This window comes from Lissotriton vulgaris, chromosome 11, assembly GCF_964263255.1.
Source record: "Lissotriton vulgaris chromosome 11, aLisVul1.2, whole genome shotgun sequence".
Taxonomy (NCBI): Eukaryota; Metazoa; Chordata; class Amphibia; order Caudata; family Salamandridae; genus Lissotriton; species Lissotriton vulgaris.
The window spans coordinates 11737290-11758416 of NC_141699.1; the positions used below are offsets into that span (position 1 = coordinate 11737290).

General features: G+C 51.1%; 1 protein-coding gene across 4 annotated transcripts in view; it reads right to left on the minus strand.

Annotated features, from left to right (window-relative positions):
- ULK1 (unc-51 like autophagy activating kinase 1) overlaps positions 1 to 21127 on the minus strand; it is a 210060-nt gene that overhangs the window by 87702 nt on the left and 101231 nt on the right. For all 4 annotated transcript variants that reach the window (XM_086942657.1, XM_086942660.1, XM_086942658.1 and 1 more), the window contains 3 exons: positions 19168 to 19241; positions 17606 to 17707; positions 4961 to 5019 (listed from right to left, as the gene is read on the minus strand). In XM_086942657.1, the coding sequence (XP_086798783.1) occupies positions 4961 to 5019; positions 17606 to 17707; positions 19168 to 19241 (235 nt within the window). The remainder of the gene's footprint in view (positions 1 to 4960; positions 5020 to 17605; positions 17708 to 19167; positions 19242 to 21127) is intronic.

Here is a 21127-nt window from a genome sequence, read left to right on the forward strand (position 1 = left end):
GGAAATTCTACAATTTGGGGGTGAAGATGTGGAGCTACATCCGGACATTCTTTCCTGTACCAACACTAGACCTAAGAGATATCTGGGAGTCTTTTTTTCAGCATCAGTTAGGAATTTATGTGATCTGAATTTTAATCCCCTTCTCCGAAGAGTCCAAACGCTGTTCTCATGCTGGAACTCTGTACCATTATCCATTTTAGGACGGGTGGCTTTGATCAAAATGTCTGTTCTTCACCTCTTTAATTTTTTGTTCTCAACTATTTCATGTTTTTTGTCAGGTTCTTTCTTTACTCTTGTAGAATCAATGTTTACAGCGTTTATTTGGGCAAAGAAAACACCTCGCATTGCACTCAGCACTTTATATGAAGATCTGGATATGGGTGGGCTTGCGTTTTTTTTTTTTTTGCAGTTTTATATAGCGCGAACTAGACCCGAACCGAAACGGGTATCAGAGCACTTTACATAGCACTGGTTACATTACATGAGGACACACATTCATTTTTAGGCACAGGGAGATTAAGTGATTTGGCCAGAATCACAGGAGGTTTTGGTGTTGTTACCGAGACTCGAACCCAGATTCCCAGGTCAGAAGTCCCCAGTACCTATCCAGATTTAAATCTCAACTTCATACAAAAAAGTTATTCATAAATACATTTTTTGATCTAATCTGCAAAGAAAATCAGATACATGCTCCTCTCCACGTGTTTAAATCGCCCAAATTTGTTCGCTATAAGTCCCTTCTGTGTTTTTTTACAAAACGCCAGGCACTGTTTAAGAGATATTCTATTCCCATTATCACCTTAACATCCTCATTATCTAGTATTCTTCCACTGACGGGTGTTACACAATGCTCAAATCTTGCTGGGCGGCAGGGTTTTCGAAAGTCTCAGACTTTTTGAGAAATGGGAAACGGATCACCCTGACAGAAATGTCTCAATTAGTTACCCAAAATGTCATCTTATTAGGGTCATATAAATCGGTTTATAAATTCCTGGTTCAATTGGATATTACTCAGTTAGATCAGCAAAGTCAGCTAAAAAAGGAATTATTAGCTGACGTGCCCGATAGAAAACCGGGGGTATAGAAACACCATATTGCTCAAAATAGGAAGCTGGACCTTAGTCAAAAGGCGATTAAAAAATGGTTGGAGCAGCAAAAATCAGGCAATGCCTTTGAATGTTTGGTCTGTCATTAATAGATTTAATGTTACTACATTAAGGGGGGCGAATTGGCGGCGAATGCTATTTTTTAGTAAGTGGTTACTTTATCGTACACCTTCTTCTATTGTATCCTAATTACTCTGCACATTGGTTTAGATGTATCCATCATTCTTCAGCCAATAGGTCACATGTTATGGTTTATTGTGATAAGATTGCAAAATTCTGGGAAGAGATTTTCAGCCATCTCCAGATCAAATGTGGTATCCAAATTGTAGTGAACGAGAAATTAATTTTGTACGGTAAAGATCCTGATCTCTCTTTTCCCGACCAGGTGGCTAAATTGCTATATATTGCTATGGCAGTGGCTAGATCTCTTTTATTACAACTATGGTGTACAGAGAGATTCCATCTTTTTATGAATGGCGACATAAGATGAAACGGGTTAAATCTAGTGAGAGGACTTTCAAGCAACGAGTGGGGGGTATTAGAAGATTTGGGGGACTTTCTTTGATTAAAAAATTCGAGAGCAGTCATTAATATTATGTGGAAAAGTACTCTCTATAGCATATTATATGAAGATTGTGATTCTAATAACTTTTCTTATAATGCGTGGTGTATGATATTGGTTTTCTCTTTCAGATCTATGTAATTTTCTTGGCTAAATGAGATGAAGTACTGTTGATGAACTGTATATTATTAATCATTCTGTATTGCTTTTAAGGACTTCAACAAAAAATTAATAAGCAAAAAAAAATGTGGGATAAAAAAAGAGAATAGGTGGCATCTAGTGACATCACTTCCTGCGCCCTGAGTTACACCAGCTCTGAATAATAAACTGAATGTGCAAGTGTAAATGAACCCTTAAGATGCCAGTGAGTGTGCCAGCATTCGCCAGGCCCCTCGCAGGCGCTGGCATGCTGTGGGCACACAGCGCCCACATCTGTAGCTGTAGACAGACAGGCAGGGTCCAGGGTGAACTCTCATTCCAGCGGGCGTCCTATGCTCACACCGCTGCTCGGGTTTCAGTCTGGGTGGCAGCGATGTCAGGCCTGGCCTTTCTGTAGCATAGGGTGATGTTTTAAACTGGCTGTGATTGGCTGTCCCTACTTTAGGCCACGCCCCCAGTCAGACACCCGCCAGGGATGACACCACACACGGCCGGCCCAGCATCTCCTGCCCGTGAACGTGTGTTGGAGACATGTCTGGACCCGGCCCGCATCAGTCGGCGTCAGGCGGATGAAATACGGTCCCTCATCCGTGAATTAAATCCAGAGCGTTCTTTCCATGTGAACCTCAGAGAGACACAGGAGGAAGAGACAAAAAGAGAGAAGAGAGACAGGGGGAAGAGAGACACAGGGAACAAGAGAAACACAGGAGGAGACAAACAGAGGGAAGAGAAACAGGGGCAAGGGAGTCACAGGGAACAAGAGAAACATATGGAACAAGAAAGACACAGGAGGGAGAGACAAACAGAGGGAAGAGAGACAGGGGGAAGAGAGAGACAGGGGGAAGAGAGACACAGGGAACAAGAGAGACACAGGAGGAGGAGACAAACAGAGGGGAGAGAGACAGGGGGAAGAGAGACACAGGGAACAAGAGAGACACAGGAGGAAGAGACAAACAGAGGGAAGAGAGACAGGGGCAAGAGAGACACAGGGAACAAGAGAGACACAGGAGGAAGAGGTTGTCAGCGCTGTGCCTTGTTGTTTTTTTGTGTATGTAAATCCGATAGCGCCGGGACGCCCCTGCGCTGGGGCAGCTGTGTGCTTTAGAAAATGTCTAACATAACAGAGACAAACAGAGGGTAGAGAGACAGGGGGAAGAGAGACACAGAGAACAAGAGAAACACAGGAGGAGGAGACAAACAGAGGGAAGGGAAACAGGGGGAAGAGAGGCACTGGGAACAAGAAAGACAGAGGAGGAAGAGACAAACAGATGGGAGAGAGACAGGGGGAAGAGAGACACTGGAACAAGAGAGACACAGGAGGAAAAGACAAACAGAGGGGAGAGAGACAGGGGGAAGGGAGACACAGGAACAAGAGAGGCACAGGCGGAAAAGACAAACAGAGGGGAGAGAGACAGGGGGAAGAGAGACAGAGGAACAAGAGAAACACAGGAGGAGGAGACAAACAGAGGGAAGGGAAACAGGGGGAAGAGAGGCACTGGGAACAAGAAAGACAGAGGAGGAAGAGACAAACAGATGGGAGAGAGACAGGGGGAAGAGAGACACTGGAACAAGAGAGACACAGGAGGAAAAGACAAACAGAGGGGAGAGAGACAGGGGGAAGGGAGACACAGGAACAAGAGAGGCACAGGCGGAAAAGACAAACAGAGGGGAGAGAGACAGGGGGAAGAGAGACACAGGAACAAGAGAGGCACAGGCGGAAAAGACAAACAGAGGGGAGAGAGACAGGGGGAAGAGAGACACAGGAACAAGAGAGGCACAGGCGGAGGAGACAAAGAGGGGAGAGACACAGGGGGAAGAGAGACACAGGAACAAGAGAAACACATGGAGCAAGAGAGACACAGGAGGGAGAGACAAACAGAGGGAAGAGAGACAGGGGGAAGAGAGACACAGGGAACAAGAGAGACACAGGAGGAAGAGAGACAGGAGGAAAGAGACATAGGGGAATGTGAGGGCTATGGAGGGTACTGTGATATGCTAACTGGACAGATTCGACTAGTCTTCGTCTACTAATTGAACTTAATGGAAACTGCCAAGACAGGCCAATTGGGCAAAAATCAGAAGCATGTACAATAAAGACATGTAAACACGAGCAGCATTTCAACACACATCGATTGCAGAGTACCTACACGAAGAACATGAACCAGAAATAAAACACATTGTGCACTTTACAGTAGTGGTCAGAATGGTCATGTGTGGTTGGATATAGGAGGCAGGCCATATGTCACTATTGGTATATGTTTTTATCACATATGTATAGTTTCCAAATTTGTTTTAGCATGATAGGACAAATATTTGATGTACTGCAATGTGCAAGAACTGTACACTTGCATTTTTATAAACATGTTTTTAACTTTGCATAATCAGATTATCTTATTGCAATAATATGAACAAGTTTAAAAACATAACATGTCAGACATTAGTATGCCTATGTTTAGGATTTAATAAATTCAGTGATTGGCAGCCCACAGAGCTCTAGCTAGCCGACAGTCAAGGAAAGGAGGTCGCGAGGGAGTCTGCTCAAGTGTTTTTTTTCTTCTTTACAGCAGTGGTCCCAGGTCCCAAGTGGTCCCTTGTGACTAAGCCCAGATGGACACTTTATAGCGGTGGCCCCAAGCACCTTAGCCCGGGTTCCTTGTGAAACTACGAGCACACGTATGGCAGAGGGATTTAACCCATCTCTTGTCCTGACAAGAAATAAACATGCTGGATTCTGCGACCACGGAGCACATTGGAGACGCATCTGCCTTCTCTGGAGGAAGACTAGGGAACAGGACAACTGAGAGCTGGGGCTTCGACTGACACTGCCCCGATCTTATGGGCTACGGGAGCCAGCAGGAGCTCCCAGGGGAGGTGGGCACTATGAGAGAGGACGCAGAAGCAATACTCACGTGGGTGCCAGGCAGCTGGCTAGCATCAACTGTGTGTGCCCAGGGGAGGTGGGCACTCATGATGAAGAATCAATACTGCCTAGCTAGCACCAACTGTGCCCAGGTGAGGTTGGCACTCGTAGAGAAGGCAGAAATAATACTCACTTGGGTGCCAGGCAGCTGGCTAGCACCAACTGTGCCCAGGGGAGGTGGGCACTCAGAGAGAAGGCAGAAGTAATACTCACTTGGGTGCCAGGCTCTTGTTCTTCTCATAGAAGAGACGCAGGTCTTGAGGCGTGCTGGCCTGGGGAGGACAAACAAGCACTGGTTAGCTCAGCTGTACGGCACCGAACAGGACTAGTAAGAAACTCTTGCTGTTGACAGGGTGAAGGGGTTCAGTAAGACACAGACGCTCCTCTTGTCCTTTCACCTCAATACTCGGCCAGCTCTTGAGGCGAGACAAGCAGGCAGGCTCGATTCGCCCCTGCCTTTAATCGGCCTAGTCTGTAGCTCACAAAATGCTGCGCTCAGACCTCGAGCTCACACTGGAAGAAAACTGCACCCATACTTGAATTCAAAAGGATTCTTTGGTGGCGATATTACTGCAGCTTCATACCTCCCCTAGGCACTGCTGTGCCGATGTCCCTGCTAGACAGGAGGCACCAATGGGCCATGTATCTAGAGAGCTGTATGCTACCACTCACTTCCACTCCTACAGGAGTCGTGTCACCTTGAAATCATGCGCAGCATCCGAATCACAAGTTACAACGAATTCTAAATAACAATAACAAAAGGAAAAGGTTGCTTACCTATAACAGTGGTCCTGCAACGTGAGGCTGTTCTAGAATCACTCACATCTCGGGGTTGGGGGGATGCGGGGGGGCAGTTAATTCTAGATACATTCTGCTTTCTTGCATTTACTATTTACCCCCCACACTACCGGTTTTGGTCCCGCTTACTCTAACTTTTTGGGCCCCAATGAAATACTTTTCTTCCTCTGCCGGTCTACCAGAACTGATCTGCTTCCCCGCCCCCTGTTTCTACGCCCCTCCCATATTTCCCCCCATCCTCTACTTGGGACTTGTTCTCCTGTGTTTGATTCTGCAACGGTAACTAACGTAACATGCAATACTGGTATTCTTCTTGTTCCTGACCAAGGAAACCTGAGCAACATGGCCGATGCCCGGTGGAGCTGCTAGACAGCTATAGAGGGGATCAGCCCTGGGTCACCCCCTCGGCCGTCACCTACCCAGCCGGACATTAGGCATAGGTCTCCTGGTTTCCCCGGTTATTTCTCCTTCCACCCCCTCCCTCCGAAGAACTTCCGTAACATTGTTCCTGCTACCGGGCCACCCCGAAGCACACCCAAGGACCCTTCACCTGCCGGAACTGCAGCCTCACCAGCATCCGGCCCGCCAAACCATCCGCCAGAGAACCCAACCACCTCCGATGCATCCTCCTCAAGACCCGCTCCGCTCGCAAGCACGCCATCGAACTCTGGGATCTCCTAGACTCAACCACCCCTGACGTCACCTTCCTGGCGGAGACCTGGCTGAACGCCGCCTCAGCACCAGACATCGCCATAGCCCTCCCTGAGGGCTACAAGATCTCCAGCAGAGACCGCACCAATGGAGTGGGAGGGGGAATCGCCATCATCCACAAGGACACCCTCAGAGTCTCGACCAACACCGAAGACACCCTCACCACCGCCGAGCACATGCACTTCCAGATCCACACCGACCCCCAACACCACCCTCAGAGGAACCCTCGTCTACAGACCACCCGAACCCCGACCACAGTTCAGCGACACCATCGCCGACCTCATATGTGAATAAAATACCCAGGCAAATTTCTAATACCAACTAGCACATGAAGAGTGGCTTAGGCCACATAAAGAAATAATAATCTACTACTGTTTTTACACATTGGAATACAATTTTAATTCTTCTTCCAAAAACATGATATTTAGTAAAATCGATACACAGTTATACACAAATGATAAAAAGATTGTAGCATTATAGCATATGCATAATTTCATTCATACAAATAATTAATAACTATAAAAACTGATGGATGGTTTCCTGTCTACACGTTTCGACACTCATGTGTACCATCGCCGACCTCATCAGCACCCACACCCTCGCCTCCACGGACTACATCCTCATCGGGGACCTGAACTTCCAGCCGAGAACAACAACAACACCAACTCCACCACCCTGATCGACAACCTCGCCAACCTCGGACTCAAACATCTCGTGACGTCACCCACCCACGCCGCTGGACACACACTGGACCCCATCTTCGCCGCAAGTCCACAACCACACCACCGAACCCCACTGGACCGACCACAGATGCGTCCACTTCACCTTCAAGAAACCCACAACAAACCAAAGCACCCAACAGTACAACGCCGCTGCTGGGGCAAGGTCACCAAGGACCAACTGACCACCACCCTCACCCTGACACCACCCACCGACCCCGACACCGCCACCAACCTCAAACAGTGGATCAACTACTGCGCGGATATCCTCGCCCCACTCAAGACCTCCGCTACCAACCACACCAACAAGAAAGCCGCATGGTTCACCGAAGACCTCCGGACCTCCAAACGCACATGCCGGAAGCTGGAGAAGAAATGGCTCCGCGACCGAACCCCAGACAGCTACACAGCCCACAAAAACACAACCCGCAGACACCACCAACTCATCAGGACCGCCAAGAGGACCGCCTTCAAGGACCGTCTAGACAACAACGCACACAACACCAAAGAGCTCTTTAGCATTGTGAAAGAACTCTCCAATCCCAGCTCCAACACCAACAACATCCCACAATCACAAGACCTGTGCGACTCACTGGCCACCCTCTTTCACCGCAAGATCACCGGCATCCACAACAGCTTAAACTCCGACACCCCCACACCCACCGCCGAGACAACCACCCCTGCAACCTCCACCCGCACCAGCCGCCTGACCGCCTGGACCAACATCAGCGACGAAGACACCATCAAGACCATGAACTCCATTCACTCCGGATCCCCATCCGACCCATGCCCTCACCACGTTTGTTTCGCTTTGTTCGCCCTAAGTTGGCAGGGTATGCTCAGACGTGAGTCCCTTGCTCACTTGACCACTGGATTCAAGATAGCCTGGCTGATGAGGATTATGAATCCGAAACCCGTCCCAGGATGCTTGTTTCCGGTCCAGGGATGACATGGCTTGGCAGTTCGGGCTGGACTGTTCTCATGAGGCAAAGGGTCAGACTGATTTGCATATGGCCATGTCTGAACTGGGGTGGCTGAGTGAGCTAAAGAATAGTGATGGATTAAACCCAGATCAGGTGAGTGTTTGATTTGCTCAAATGCTCCGTCCATCATCCCCTTTTGTTTCGCTTTGTTCGCCCTAAGTTGGAAGGGTATGCTCAGACGTGAGTCCCTTGCTCACTTGGCCACTGGATTCAAGATAGCCTGGCTGATGAGGATTATGAATCCGAAACCGGTCCCAGGATGCTTGTTTCCGGTCCAGGGAAGACATGGCTTGGCAGTTCGGGCTGGCCTGTTCCCATGAGGCACAGGGTCAGACTGAGTTGCATATGGCCATGTCTGAACTGGGGTGGCTGAGTGAGCTAAAGAATGGTGATGGATTAAACCCAGATCAGTTGACTGGGGGTGAGTGTTTGATTTGCTCAAACGCTCCTTCCATCATCCCCTTTTGTTTTGCTTTCAACATAGCCAGCGCAGCCATCGCACCCCATCTCCGGAAAACAATCAACACCTCCTACGAGACAGCAACCTTCCCGGAGAGCTGGAAGCATGCCGAGATCAACGCCCTGCTGAAGAAACCCAAGGCGGACCCAAAGGACATCAAGAATTTCAGGCCCATCTCCCTGGTCCCCTTCCCGGCGAAAGTCACGGAGAAGATTGTCAACAGACAGCTGACCAGCTACCTCGAAGACAACAACATCCTGGACCCATCCCAGACTGGCTTCCGCAGCAACCACAGCACCGAGACCGCTCTCATTGCCGCCACCGACGACATCAGGATCCTGATGGACGAAGGAGAAACAGACGCCCCTCATCCTTCTGGACCTATCAGCAGTCTTCGACACGGTCTGCCATCATACCCTAACAGCCCGCCTCCATGACGCCGGAATTCAAGAGAAGGCCCTGGCCTGGACCACATCCTTCCTCACCAGCAGAACCCAGAGCATCCGCCTCCCACCCTTCCGCTCCAAGACCACCGAGATCATCGGTGGCGTCCCACAGGGATCTTCCCTCAGCCTGACGCTGTTCAACATCTACATGGCACCACCCGCCCACGTCGCACGACAACATAACCTGAACATCATCTCCTACGCCGGCGACACCCAGCTGATCGTATCCCTCACCAAAGACCCCCACACCGCCAAAGCCAACCTCCACAGAGGAATGAAGATCGTCGTCGAATGGATGAAGGTCAGCAGGCTGAAGCTGAATTCAGACAAGACGGAGGTCCTCATCCTCGGCCCCACCCCATCAGCCTGGGAAGACTCATGGTGGCCAACATCGCTAGGAACTGCCCCAGAACCCACGACTACGCACGCAACCTGGGGATCATCCTCGACTTCGCCCTCGCCATGACCAAGCAAGTCAAATGGAGAAATGTGAGCGTATAAGGAGTTTTAAAGTGTCGACGGCGTTTGCGATCCGTTTGAATATTGTAAAGGTGTTCTTCGCGATTTGTTCTTTGACACTGTAAATTGTTCGAAGCGCTGTATGGGTTCCACAAGGTGCCCGGTGTGTGAGCTGCCTCTGTACAGACAGGTTTTACTGCCCCCTCTCCCCGGGTCCACCGCGGTCTCGGCAGCTTCTAGGCGCTCACTGCGCTCTGTCTTTGTTTGCCAGAGATCCCTGGGGTATGGACACACATGGGGGGCAGCGGGAGGTCCTGAGCATGTTCTGCGTCTGTGCGCATCTGTCCCCGGACACCCACGCCTGCTTCCGCCTGGCCACTGCAGGGGGCACACGTGCACCCTCTGGGCACACCCCGCCCGGGAGGGCACAGGGCCCAGAGAGCCCGGCTCCCACAGAAGCAGTCAGCAGCGCCAAGAAGGTTATTCAAAAGTCTCGCTGAATTGTCAGAGTGAAAACGATGCCTGGGAAACAGGGTTCAGATCAGTTTTTTTTTATTTTTACCCATCCCCCCCCACCGAGAGCACGGGTTCGTGCGGGGGTCTGGGGGGCGGGGGTGAGAGGGCACACGAGGACCCAACAACAAGCTCGGGACTCGCTCAGGGGAGCGTATGAGAGAAAGAAAGCTCAAAGGGTCACACAGGGTTGGGAGGCTGCTCGAAGGATCACGCACAGGAGGAAAGCTCGAGGGTCACGTATGGGGAGGCTGCCTCACAGTGTCACGCACGGGGGGGGCGGCTCGGAGTGTCACGCACGGGGGCGGCTCGGAGGGTCACGCACGGGGGGGTGGCTGGGAGGGTCACGCACGGGGAGGCCAGCTCCAGGGTCACGCCGGTAGGGGGGGGCGGCAAGAAGGGTCACGCACGGGGGTCGGATGGTCACACAGGGTTGGGAGCCGGCTCGAAGGATCACACACAGGTGGAAAGCTCGAGGGTCATGAATGGGGAGGCCGCCTCAAAGAGTCACGCATGGTGGGGCGGCTCAGAGGGTCATGCATAGGACAGCTCGGAGGGTCACGCATGGGAGGAAAGCTCGAGGGTCACGCATGGGCAGGTTGGCTTGGAGGGTCACGCACGGGGGGGGGGGTTCGGAGGGTCACGCATAGGACAGCTCGGAGGGTCACGCATGGGAGGACAGCTCGGAGGGTCACGCATGGAGAGGCCAGCTCGGAGGGTCACGCATGGGAGGACAGCTCGGAGGGTCACGCATGGGAGGACAGCTCGGAGGGTCACGCACGGGGAGGGCTCGGAGGGTCACGCATAGGACAGCTCGGAGTGTCACGCATGGGGAGGCCGGTTCGGAGTGTCAGGCATGGTCACGCACCGGGGCGGCTCTAAGGGTCATAAGCTCAGAGTGTGAAATGAGCGGAACTGGTGGGGCGCTCAGTGGCAGAGCTGAGGTTTACCGAAGGGCCAGAGCACTCTCCCCCCGGGCGACGAGCACTCTGGGGAGGGTAGTGGTCATTCTTGGTGAGAGAGTCCTTGGGCTGAGCAGGAACAGTAGAGGCAGCGCCCCCTGCCTACTGTCCAGGGCCCCCTTGGGAGACACTCTCACTGAGGGGTACACGTACCCCCCCCCCCCCCAGGGACTACAGCTGCCACCACACTGGTGAACACTGAAGGCCGGGGTGGGCTCTGTGGACTGGAAGTGGACCCCCCACCTGTCACAAATGCCAGAGCATGCTTGCGAGCTGTGGCAAGGCAATGGGGCCCGACGCATGGAATGACAATGGCCCTCTGTAGCCACCACCCCACTCTTTTCTGGTTGAAAGGCAGCAGATAGTGAGCTGTGGCCGGTTCACAGCGAAGGCTTTCAGCTTCCCCTGTGGGGTGCCACAGGGCCCCCCACTTACTCCTACCCTTTTTAACCTGTTTGTTTCCATACTGGTAGCCTAGGTGAGATCTTTTGCATTCCAGCTCCTGTTTTTTGCAGACGACACACAAATTGTGTCATTTACCAACAATTTATCTACAACTCTGTAGGACCTGGTGTGAGCAGATGGATGAAGGACAACTTTGTTAAACTTAATACTGAAAAGAGCACATTTATGGTCTCTGGAGCCCAGCACTCTCTATGGTCAGAGCTGTGGAGGCTGGAATCCAGTGGGCCTCTCCCTGCACCTGCAGAGTCTGGTAACAATTTAGGGATTCGGTTTGACACCGCCCTTCATTTGAATCCACAGGTAAACTGCACCACGGACACCTGATTCTTCATTATCAAATTCTTTCCAATTAATTCCAGAGGAATTGTGCGAGCCAGGGGCTATCACATTGATCACCTCGCGATTCGACTACTGGAACGCACTGTAACTCAACATAAATACCACCTCTTGGAACAAGCTTCACATGGTTCAGTATGCGGCTGCAGGTCTCATAATGAATTTTTCAAAATTATCTTCAGTTAGGGAAGGTCTTCGCAACCTCCACTGGCTTCCTGTTAGGAAGCAGGCAATGTTTAAGGCACGAGCGCAGTCCATCTGGCCTGGCTCGTTAGTTATCAGGGCATCCTTTCACAGGTACAGACCAACCAGGTGTCTAAGTCCAGCATCAAGTAGGAAAGTCACAGTTCCTAAATTTCGTAAGTCAAGATGGGGAGCTCGCCTCTTCCCCGTTGCTGCCACTAGATTATGGAGCACAATGCCAACCTATACTGAAGATATCACCTCTTATCCCTCCTTTAGGAAACACTATTTAACTTGTACGTCTGTTCCTGTGCTCTTGGATTTTGATTAAGGCTCTCTCCCTAAAGGCTGTTCAATGTATAATGGTCTTTACGTCTCCTCTAAATCTCCCTTCGATAGGTGGTCACCTCTTTCTATTTTTAGGTTTCCTGGGTTGGCTTTTTCTGCTGTAGTTTGAAATTCTGGGCTCAGCGCCTTTATGCCTTCAGGTTTAGAGCGCTATATAAATCTTTCTTTCTTTATACATTCATCAAAAGGATGCTGTATCTTGACCATTGGAAGGATAGTGTCTTGACTATCTGGACTATCTATTCCAGCTAGTCGACACAGGATCCTCCAATAGTCAAGACACAGCATCCTTTCGATGGCCAAGACACGCCATCCTGCCAGATGGTCAAAACACACCATGCTTCTAGGTGGTCAACACACAGCATCCTTCTGGATGGTGAAGACACAGCATCCTTCCAATGGTCAAGACAGCATTCTTCCGACGGCCAAGACAGCATCCTTCCGATGGTCAAGACACATCATCCTTCTGAAGACAGCAGCCCTCAGATGGTCAAGACAGCATCGCTCAGATGGTCAAGACAGCATCCTTCTGATTGTCAAGACAGCATCCTTCCGATTGTCAAGACAGCATCCTTCCGATTGTCAAGACAGCATCCTTCCGATTGTCAAGACAGCATCCTTCCGATTGTCAAGACAGCATCCTTCTGATTGTCAAGACAGCATCCATCTGATGGTCAAGACAGCTTCCTTCTGATTATCAAGACAGCAGTCTTCTAATTGTCAAGACAGCATCCTTCTGATTGTCAAGACAGCATCCTTCTGATTGTCAAGACAGCATCCTTCCGATTGTCAAGACAGCATCCTTCCGATTGTCAAGACAGCATCCTTCTGATTGTCAAGACAGCATCCATCTGATGGTCAAGACAGCTTCCTTCTGATTATCAAGACAGCAGTCTTCTAATTGTCAAGACAGCATCCTTCTGATTGTCAAGACAGCATCCTTCTGATTGTCAAGACAGCATCCTTCCGATGGTCAAGACAGCATCCTTCCGATGGTCAAGATAGCATCCTTCCGATGGTCAAGACAGCATCCTTCAGATGGTCAAGACAGCATCCTTCCGATTGTCAAGACAGCATCCTTCTGATGGTCAAGACAGCATTCTTCAGATGGTCAAGACAGCATCCTTCCGATGGTCAAGACAGCATCCTTCCGATGGTCAAGACAGCATCCTTCCGATGGTGAAGACAGCATCGCTCAGATGGTGAAGACAGCATCGCTCAGATGGTGAAGACAGCATCCTTCCGATTGTCAAGACAGCATCCTTCTGATGGTCAAGACAGCATTCTTCAGATGGTCAAGACAGCATCCTTCCGATGGTCAAGACAGCATCCTTCCGATGGTCAAGACAGCATCCTTCCGATGGTGAAGACAGCATCGCTCAGATGGTGAAGACAGCATCGCTCAGATGGTGAAGACAGCATCGCTCAGATAGTGAAGACAGCATCGCTCAGATGGTGAAGACAGCATCGCTCAGATGGTGAAGACAGCATCGCTCAGATGGTGAAGACAGCATCATTCTGATGGTCAGGACAGCATCATTCTGATGGTCAGGACAGCATCCTTCTGATGGTCAAGACACAGCATCCTTCTGATGGTCAAGACACAGCATCCTTCTGATGGTTCTGATGGTCAAGACAGCATCCTTCTGATTGTCAAGACAGCTTCCCTCAGATGGTCAAGACAGCATCCTTCTGATGGTCCAGACAGCATCCTTCTGATGGTCAAGACAGCATCCTTCCCGATGGGCAAGAGACGGCACTTAAGGCAGAAGTTTCTGCCTGGGCTGTAAAGAAAGATGCATAGGTCCACACTGAGCTTGGTACACAAATTACAGTGTACGACGTCACACATCGGAACTGTCTACCCGACATGTATTGAGGAGTCAGGTCCGCACACCCCCAGCTCCTAAAGATTTAACTCATTCATGGAGGGTATATTAACAATCACAAGGAGGTCAACGCACCTCCGGTGAGGAAATATCACCCCTGCATGTGTCTGAACTCGTGAAAGCACTGCGGCTTGGAAACTCAATACCGCAGCGTCCTTCAGAGCTCGGATAAAGCATCACAACCTGGAATCACAACATGGCAGCATCCCTCTGGGCTAACTGAAAGCACTGTGACCTGGAAACTCAGCGTCCCAGCATCCTTCAGAGGTCATGAACATAGCAGGGCCCTAAAGCTCAACGCCCCAGTCTTCTCCAGAGCTTGTGTAAATATGGTGACCCGAACATTCAGGAGTCCAGCAAACCTCAAGAGCTCAAATTTAGCACTGCAATCGAGACACTCAACATTCCAACATCACACAGAAGACCAATAAACGCCTGGCCGCAGGTATGGATGTGCATAGGATTATCAGGGACTGACGTCAATAGAGATCATGAAGGAGGTGCCTTCCCAGAAGGGCAGAGAAAGTCTAACCTGTATGTAAAAAAACGTCCTAGCCTTGTGCCTTCCTTCAGCTTCACTTTAACATACTTCACATTTATGGTAAAATTCTAATGCATCAGCTTTTTCCCACGTCCATGAAACATCTGTTCTCAGAGAGCGAATAATGAGCACCTTGGACCAGAACTATGCATAAAAACTCAGACTGGACCCCCAGGGCAGTAACCAGCTAAGCAGACTGTAATCATAAGAAATACCATAAAGAGACCTGCAAAGCTGCTCGAAGCTGCCAGCGGACTGAAAACCATTAGACTGCGTGCCCGTCTCTCACACTCTTTCATCCACCACACTGCTAAGGGCTGAGGCCCATAACGCGATAACTGCACTTCGGTGGTCTTCATACACGATATGGAAACACTTTCTGCATGTAATGAAAATAAAAGGCAACATCCTTCCAACCACACACACTATATGGGATAGCTTTCTACACAAGTGAAGTTACCACTTCAGGGCCACACACAATGGTACTAAGGATTATATAAATGCTGCAATATAATACAATAAAGTACATGACCACTGAAAGCCATGCCATAGCACCATGAGACAGGAAGTGACACAGTAGCCGAAGGAGGAGGGGTGCAGCGCCCCATTGCCCCAGCACCATGAGACAGGAAGTGACACCGTAACGGAAGGAGGAGGGGTGCAGCGCCCCATTGCTCCAGCACCATGAGACAGGAAGTGACACAGTAGCCGAAGGAGGAGGGGTGCAGCGCCCCATTGCCATAGCACCATGAGACAGGAAGTGACAGTAGCTGAAGAAGGACGGGTGCAGCGCCCCATTGCCCCAGCACCATGAGACAGGAAGTGACACAGTAGCTGAAGGAGGACGGGTGCAGCGCCCCATTGACATAGCACCATGAGACAGGAAGTGACACAGTAGCCGAAGGAGGAAGGGTGCAGCGCCCCATTGCCATAGCACCATGAGACAGGAAGTGACACCATAGCGGAAGGAGGAGGGGTGCAGCACCCTATTGCCATAGCACCATGAGACAGGAAGTGACATAGTAGCAGCAGGAGGAGGGGGGCAGCGTGCTATTGCCATAGCACCATGAGACAGGAAGGATCACAGTAGCTGAAGGAGGAGGGGTGCAGCGCCTCATTGCCACAGCACCATGAGACAGGAAGTGACATAGTAGCGGAAGGAGGAGGGGTGCAGCGCCCCATTGCCACAGCACCACGAGACAGGAAGTGACACAGTAGCTGAAGGAGGAGGGGCGCAGCGCCCCATTGCCATAGCACCACGATGCAGGAAGTGACACAGTAGCGGAAGGAGGAGGGGTGCAGAGCCCCATTGCCATAGCACCATGAGACAGGAAGTGACATAGTAGCGGAAGGAGGAGGGGTGCAGCACCCCATTGCCACAGCACCACGAGACAGGAAGTGACACAGTAGTGGAAGGAGGAGGGGCGCAGCGCCCCATTGCCATAGCTCCACGAAACGAAGTAACACAGTAGCTGAAGGAGGACGGGTGCAGCGCCCAATTGACATAGCACCACGATGCAGGAAGTAACACAGTAGCTGAAGGAGGACGGGTACAGCGCCCCATTGCCACAGCACCACGAGACAGGAAGTGACACAGTAGCTGAAGGAGGAGGGCCGCAGCGCCCCATTGCCATAGCACCACGAGACAGGAAGTGACACCAAAGCGGAAGGAGGAGGGGTGCAGCGCCCCATTGCCATAGCACCACGAGACAGGAAGTGACACAGTAGCTGAAGGAGGAGGGGCGCAGCGCCCCATTGCCACAGCACCACGAGACAGGAAGTGACACAGTAGCTGAAGGAGAACGGGTGCAGCGCCCCATTGCCATAGCACCATGAGACAGGAAGTGACACTGTAGCGGAAGGAGGAGGGGCGCAGCGCCCCATTGCCATAGCACCATGAGACAGGGAGTGACACAGTAGCTGAAGGAGGAGGGGTGCAGCACCCCATTGCCACAGCACCATGAGACAGGAAGTGACACAGTAGCTGAAGGAGGAGGGGCGCAGCGCCCCATTGCCATAGCACCACGATGCAGGAAGTGACACAGTAGCGGAAGGAGGAGGGGTGCAGCGCCCCATTGCCATAGCACCATGAGACAGGAAGTGACATAGTAGCGGAAGGAGGAGGGGTGCAGCACCCCATTGCCACAGCACCACGAGACAGGAAGTGACATAGTAGTGGAAGGAGGAGGGGCGCAGCGCCCCATTGCCATAGCTCCACGAAACGAAGTAACACAGTAGCTGAAGGAGGACGGGTGCAGCGCCCAATTGACATAGCACCACGATGCAGGAAGTAACACAGTAGCTGAAGGAGGACGGGTACAGCGCCCCATTGCCACAGCACCACGAGACAGGAAGTGACACAGTAGCTGAAGGAGGAGGGCCGCAGCGCCCCATTGCCATAGCACCACGAGACAGGAAGTGACACCAAAGCGGAAGGAGGAGGGGCGCAGCGCCCCATTGCCATAGCTCCACGAAACGAAGTAACACAGTAGCTGAAGGAGGACGGGTGCAGCGCCCAATTGACATAGCACCACGATGCAGGAAGTAACACAGTAGCTGAAGGAGGATGGGTACAGCGCCCCATTGCCACAGCACCACGAGACAGGAAGTGACACAGTAGCTGAAGGAGGAGGGCCGCAGCGCCCCATTGCCATAGCACCACGAGACAGGAAGTGACACCAAAGCGGAAGGAGGAGGGGTGCAGCGCCCCATTGCCATAGCACCACGAGACAGGAAGTGACACAGTAGCTGAAGGAGGAGGGGCGCAGCGCCCCATTGCCACAGCACCACGAGACAGGAAGTGACACAGTAGCTGAAGGAGAACGTGTGCAGCGCCCCATTGCCATAGCACCACGAGACAGGAAGTGACACAGTAGCTGAAGGAGGAGGGGTGCAGCACCCCATTGCCATAGCACCACGAGACAGGAAGTGACACAGTAGCTGAAGGAGGACGGGTGCAGCGCCCCATTGCCATAGCACCACGATGCAGGAAGTGACATAGTAGCTGAAGGAGTAGGGGCGCAGCGCCCCGTACACCGCACTCACCTGGAAGGGAGCCTTGCCAGTCAGACACTGGTAAATGATGGTACCGATGCTCCACAGATCGGCCTTGGCATCATAATGTTGAGACATGATCACCTCAGGAGCCTGCAATGAAGAAACATCAAAAACACATTAAACCTGAGCTAAGGGAAGACCTCTGGATAAAGCCTGTGCAGCAAAAGGACAGGCACTGAGCAGAGGGCAGGCCTTTGGCGATTACTATATGGAACGAAGGTAAAAAGTGATCGATTTAACAGGCATCATTCACTGAATGCACCAGGCTTACAATGGCACACTGAAAGCAAAGCTGCATGGGTGACGTGCCTTCCCTCCTGACGATCTCTGCACACAGCTTCCAGAGCTCCCTCTGCCCCTTATGCAATGGTTTTCATCTTGAATGTGGACTCCTCATCAGCCTTTTCTCAGGGCTGAGCAGCACACAGATTGCAGGCTGTTAACCAGCATGGCTCTGCCCTGGCCTGACCTCGAGTGCAGGGTGCTTCTAATCCTTGCTCTGCAACTGGCCTCAGTTCACCTTGATTTAAGAAGCTAACACGAAGTCTAATCTCTGGCAGTGACCCAATACTGCGGTTCTGGTTGCGCCAAGTATTAACGGTGGAGAAAGTAGATATGATTGCCTCCGACACCATGGAATGGCTAGGATGGGCTATGCATGTCTGCTGGGTCAGCCAATCACAGGACCAGACCACTAATATCATTTGTTGCTATAAAAGCAAAGCCTGCATGAAACCAAACATGTTCAGCTCTACCCATCAATGCTTCCCCCTGCCTTACAACGCTTCGCCCTGCCTTGCAACGCTTCGCCCTGCCTTACAATGCTGGAGGCCTGCTTTTTTTTAGGAAATGCAAATGCTCCTTGAAGCACCTCAGGGGAGATCACTTATCCTACCCTCAATGGAGGCAAACTGGCAAGGGGGGGGGGGAAGACTCCGATCATCCAAGAACTACAGTAGTAGCCACTACTAACACCTTAACGGCACAGCAGTGGGCAGAAAATGAAACGAAGTGGTCGAACTGAGCCATGGTCTCTGTCATAACATGAAGGACGCAGTCTCGGAAGCTGGAGCGCTGAAGTTCTATCTGAGGCTGATGAAAGGAGGGTACATGATCCCTGAAAAAACTCACAACAAAGAAAAGAAAAGGACTCCGAGCTGCAGTCAGCTCAGCTCCAGCTGGAAACCACAGCCTGGCAGCTTCCAGGAAAAGTTTGCTTAACTAATGACCCAGGGATAACAACCAGGGAGTGTGGGATGGTGGCGGCTCTCCGCTCGCGGGGCTAAAGGCCATCAGCTCGCATAGAGACGAGCACACCGCGTTCCCTCTTCGGTGACTCATTTCTCTGTTTGAGTTGTGAAATCCGGTCCCCTCTGTCACAGGACCGTGAGTGTGCCATGGTAGTGGGAGCGCCAGAGGGTGCTGTGTGTATGTGACCTCAAGTGCAGGGTTTAGTCCCTTCCTCTCAGAGTTGTGTCAAGCTAATACCCTCCTTCGGTGCCTTCAGGCCGTCTCGCGGAGGAGGGAGGAAGACGATGGTGGCCACTTACCATGTACATGGGCGAGCCACACAAGGTCGCGGCCATCATATTGGTCTGCAGGTATCGGGCAAATCCGAAGTCCGCTGAAATAGAGAGAAGAGCACAATAATAAATGGATGCGTAGACCTCCATGCACTACGCAGAGTTCAATCTTCATCAGATCCCAGTTAGCACACATGGAGTGACCACAAGAGGGTATGGAGCAGCAATCTCGATCACCGACTCCCGCTCTGAAACGGGCCAGTCTCAAGGAGAGCCGGGCCTGCTCCTTAATCCGATGCTGGACACACCTTGATCCCTGGCCAATCAATCATATGATCTTCGATACTCCGAGGCTAATGGCCAATCTTCTGATCTCAAATACATGGAGGGTACTGGCCAATCCTCCACAGGATCTCAAACACATGGGGGTATTGGCCAATCCTCCACAGGATCTCAAACACATGGGGGTATTGGCCAATCCTCCATATGATCTCAAATACAAGGAGGCTTCTGGCCAATCCTCCAAATGATCTCAAACACATGGGGGTATTGGCCAATCCTCCACGTGATCTCAAACACATGGGGGTATTGGCCAATCCTCCACATGATATCAAATACATGGGGGTATTGGCCAATCCTCCACACGATCTCAAATACAAGGAGGGTTCTGGCCAATCCTCCAAATGATCTCAAACACATGGGGGTATTGACCAATCCTCCACATGATCTCAAACACCTGGGGGTATTGGCCAATCCTCCACATGATCTCAAACACATGGGGGTATTGGCCAATCCTCCACATGATCTCAAACACATGGGGGTATTGGCCAATCCTCCACATGATCTCAAACACATTGGGGTATTGGCCAATCCTCCACATGATCTCAAATACAAGGAGGCTTCTGGCCAATCCTCCAAATGATTTCAAACACATGGGGGTATTGGCCAATCCTCCACATGATCTCAACACCTGGGGGTATTGGCCAATCCTCCACATGATCTCAAACACATGGGGGTATTGCCCAATCCTCCACATGATCTCAACACCTGGGGGTATTGGCCAATCCTCCACATGATCTCAAACACATGGGGGTATTGCCCAATCCTCCACATGATCTCAAACACATGGGGGTATTGGCCAATCCTCCACATGATCTCAAACACATGGGGGTATTGGCCAATCCTCTATATGATCTCAAATACATGGAGGGTACTGGCCAATCCTCCACATGATCTCAAACACATGGGGGTATTAGCCAATCCTCCACATGATCTCAAACACATGGGGGTATTGGCCAATCCTCCAAATGATCTCAAAGATATGGGGGTATTGGCCAATCCTCCACGTGATCTCAAACACATGGGGATATTGGCCAATCCTCCACATGATCTCAAACACATGGGGGTATTGGCCAATCCTCCACATGATCTCAAACACATGGGGGTATTGGCCAATCCTCCACATGATCTCAATCACATGGGGGGTATTGGCCAATCCTCCACGTGATAAACACATGGGGGTATTGGCCAATCTTCCACATGATCTCAAACACATGGGGGTATTGGCCAATCCTCTATATGATCTCAAATACATGGAGGGTACTGGCCAATCCTCCACATGATCTCAAACACATGGAAGCCACTGGCCAATCCTCCATATGGTATCGGACACTCTGAGGCTATTGGCTCTCTCCATTACCTTAGAGTGCCAATATCCTCATTGGTGATTGACCCTGTCAATCACATGCTTAATCTCTGTATATGGTTAAAAGCATTATAGGTAGAACAACCTGCCAAGCGACCAGCTCACCATCCTCATCACAATGAAAGGCCAGTCCTGAGCTTCACACCACAGCTGCGAATGTGGTTCGACAACAGCCACAGTCAAAGGCAGCGATTCATGGTGTTATGATAGTAGTGTAACTTCGCAAATGATGGGCTTTAGACTGAAAAAGAACTTTAGCTGAGTCAACATTACAGTCCCTAA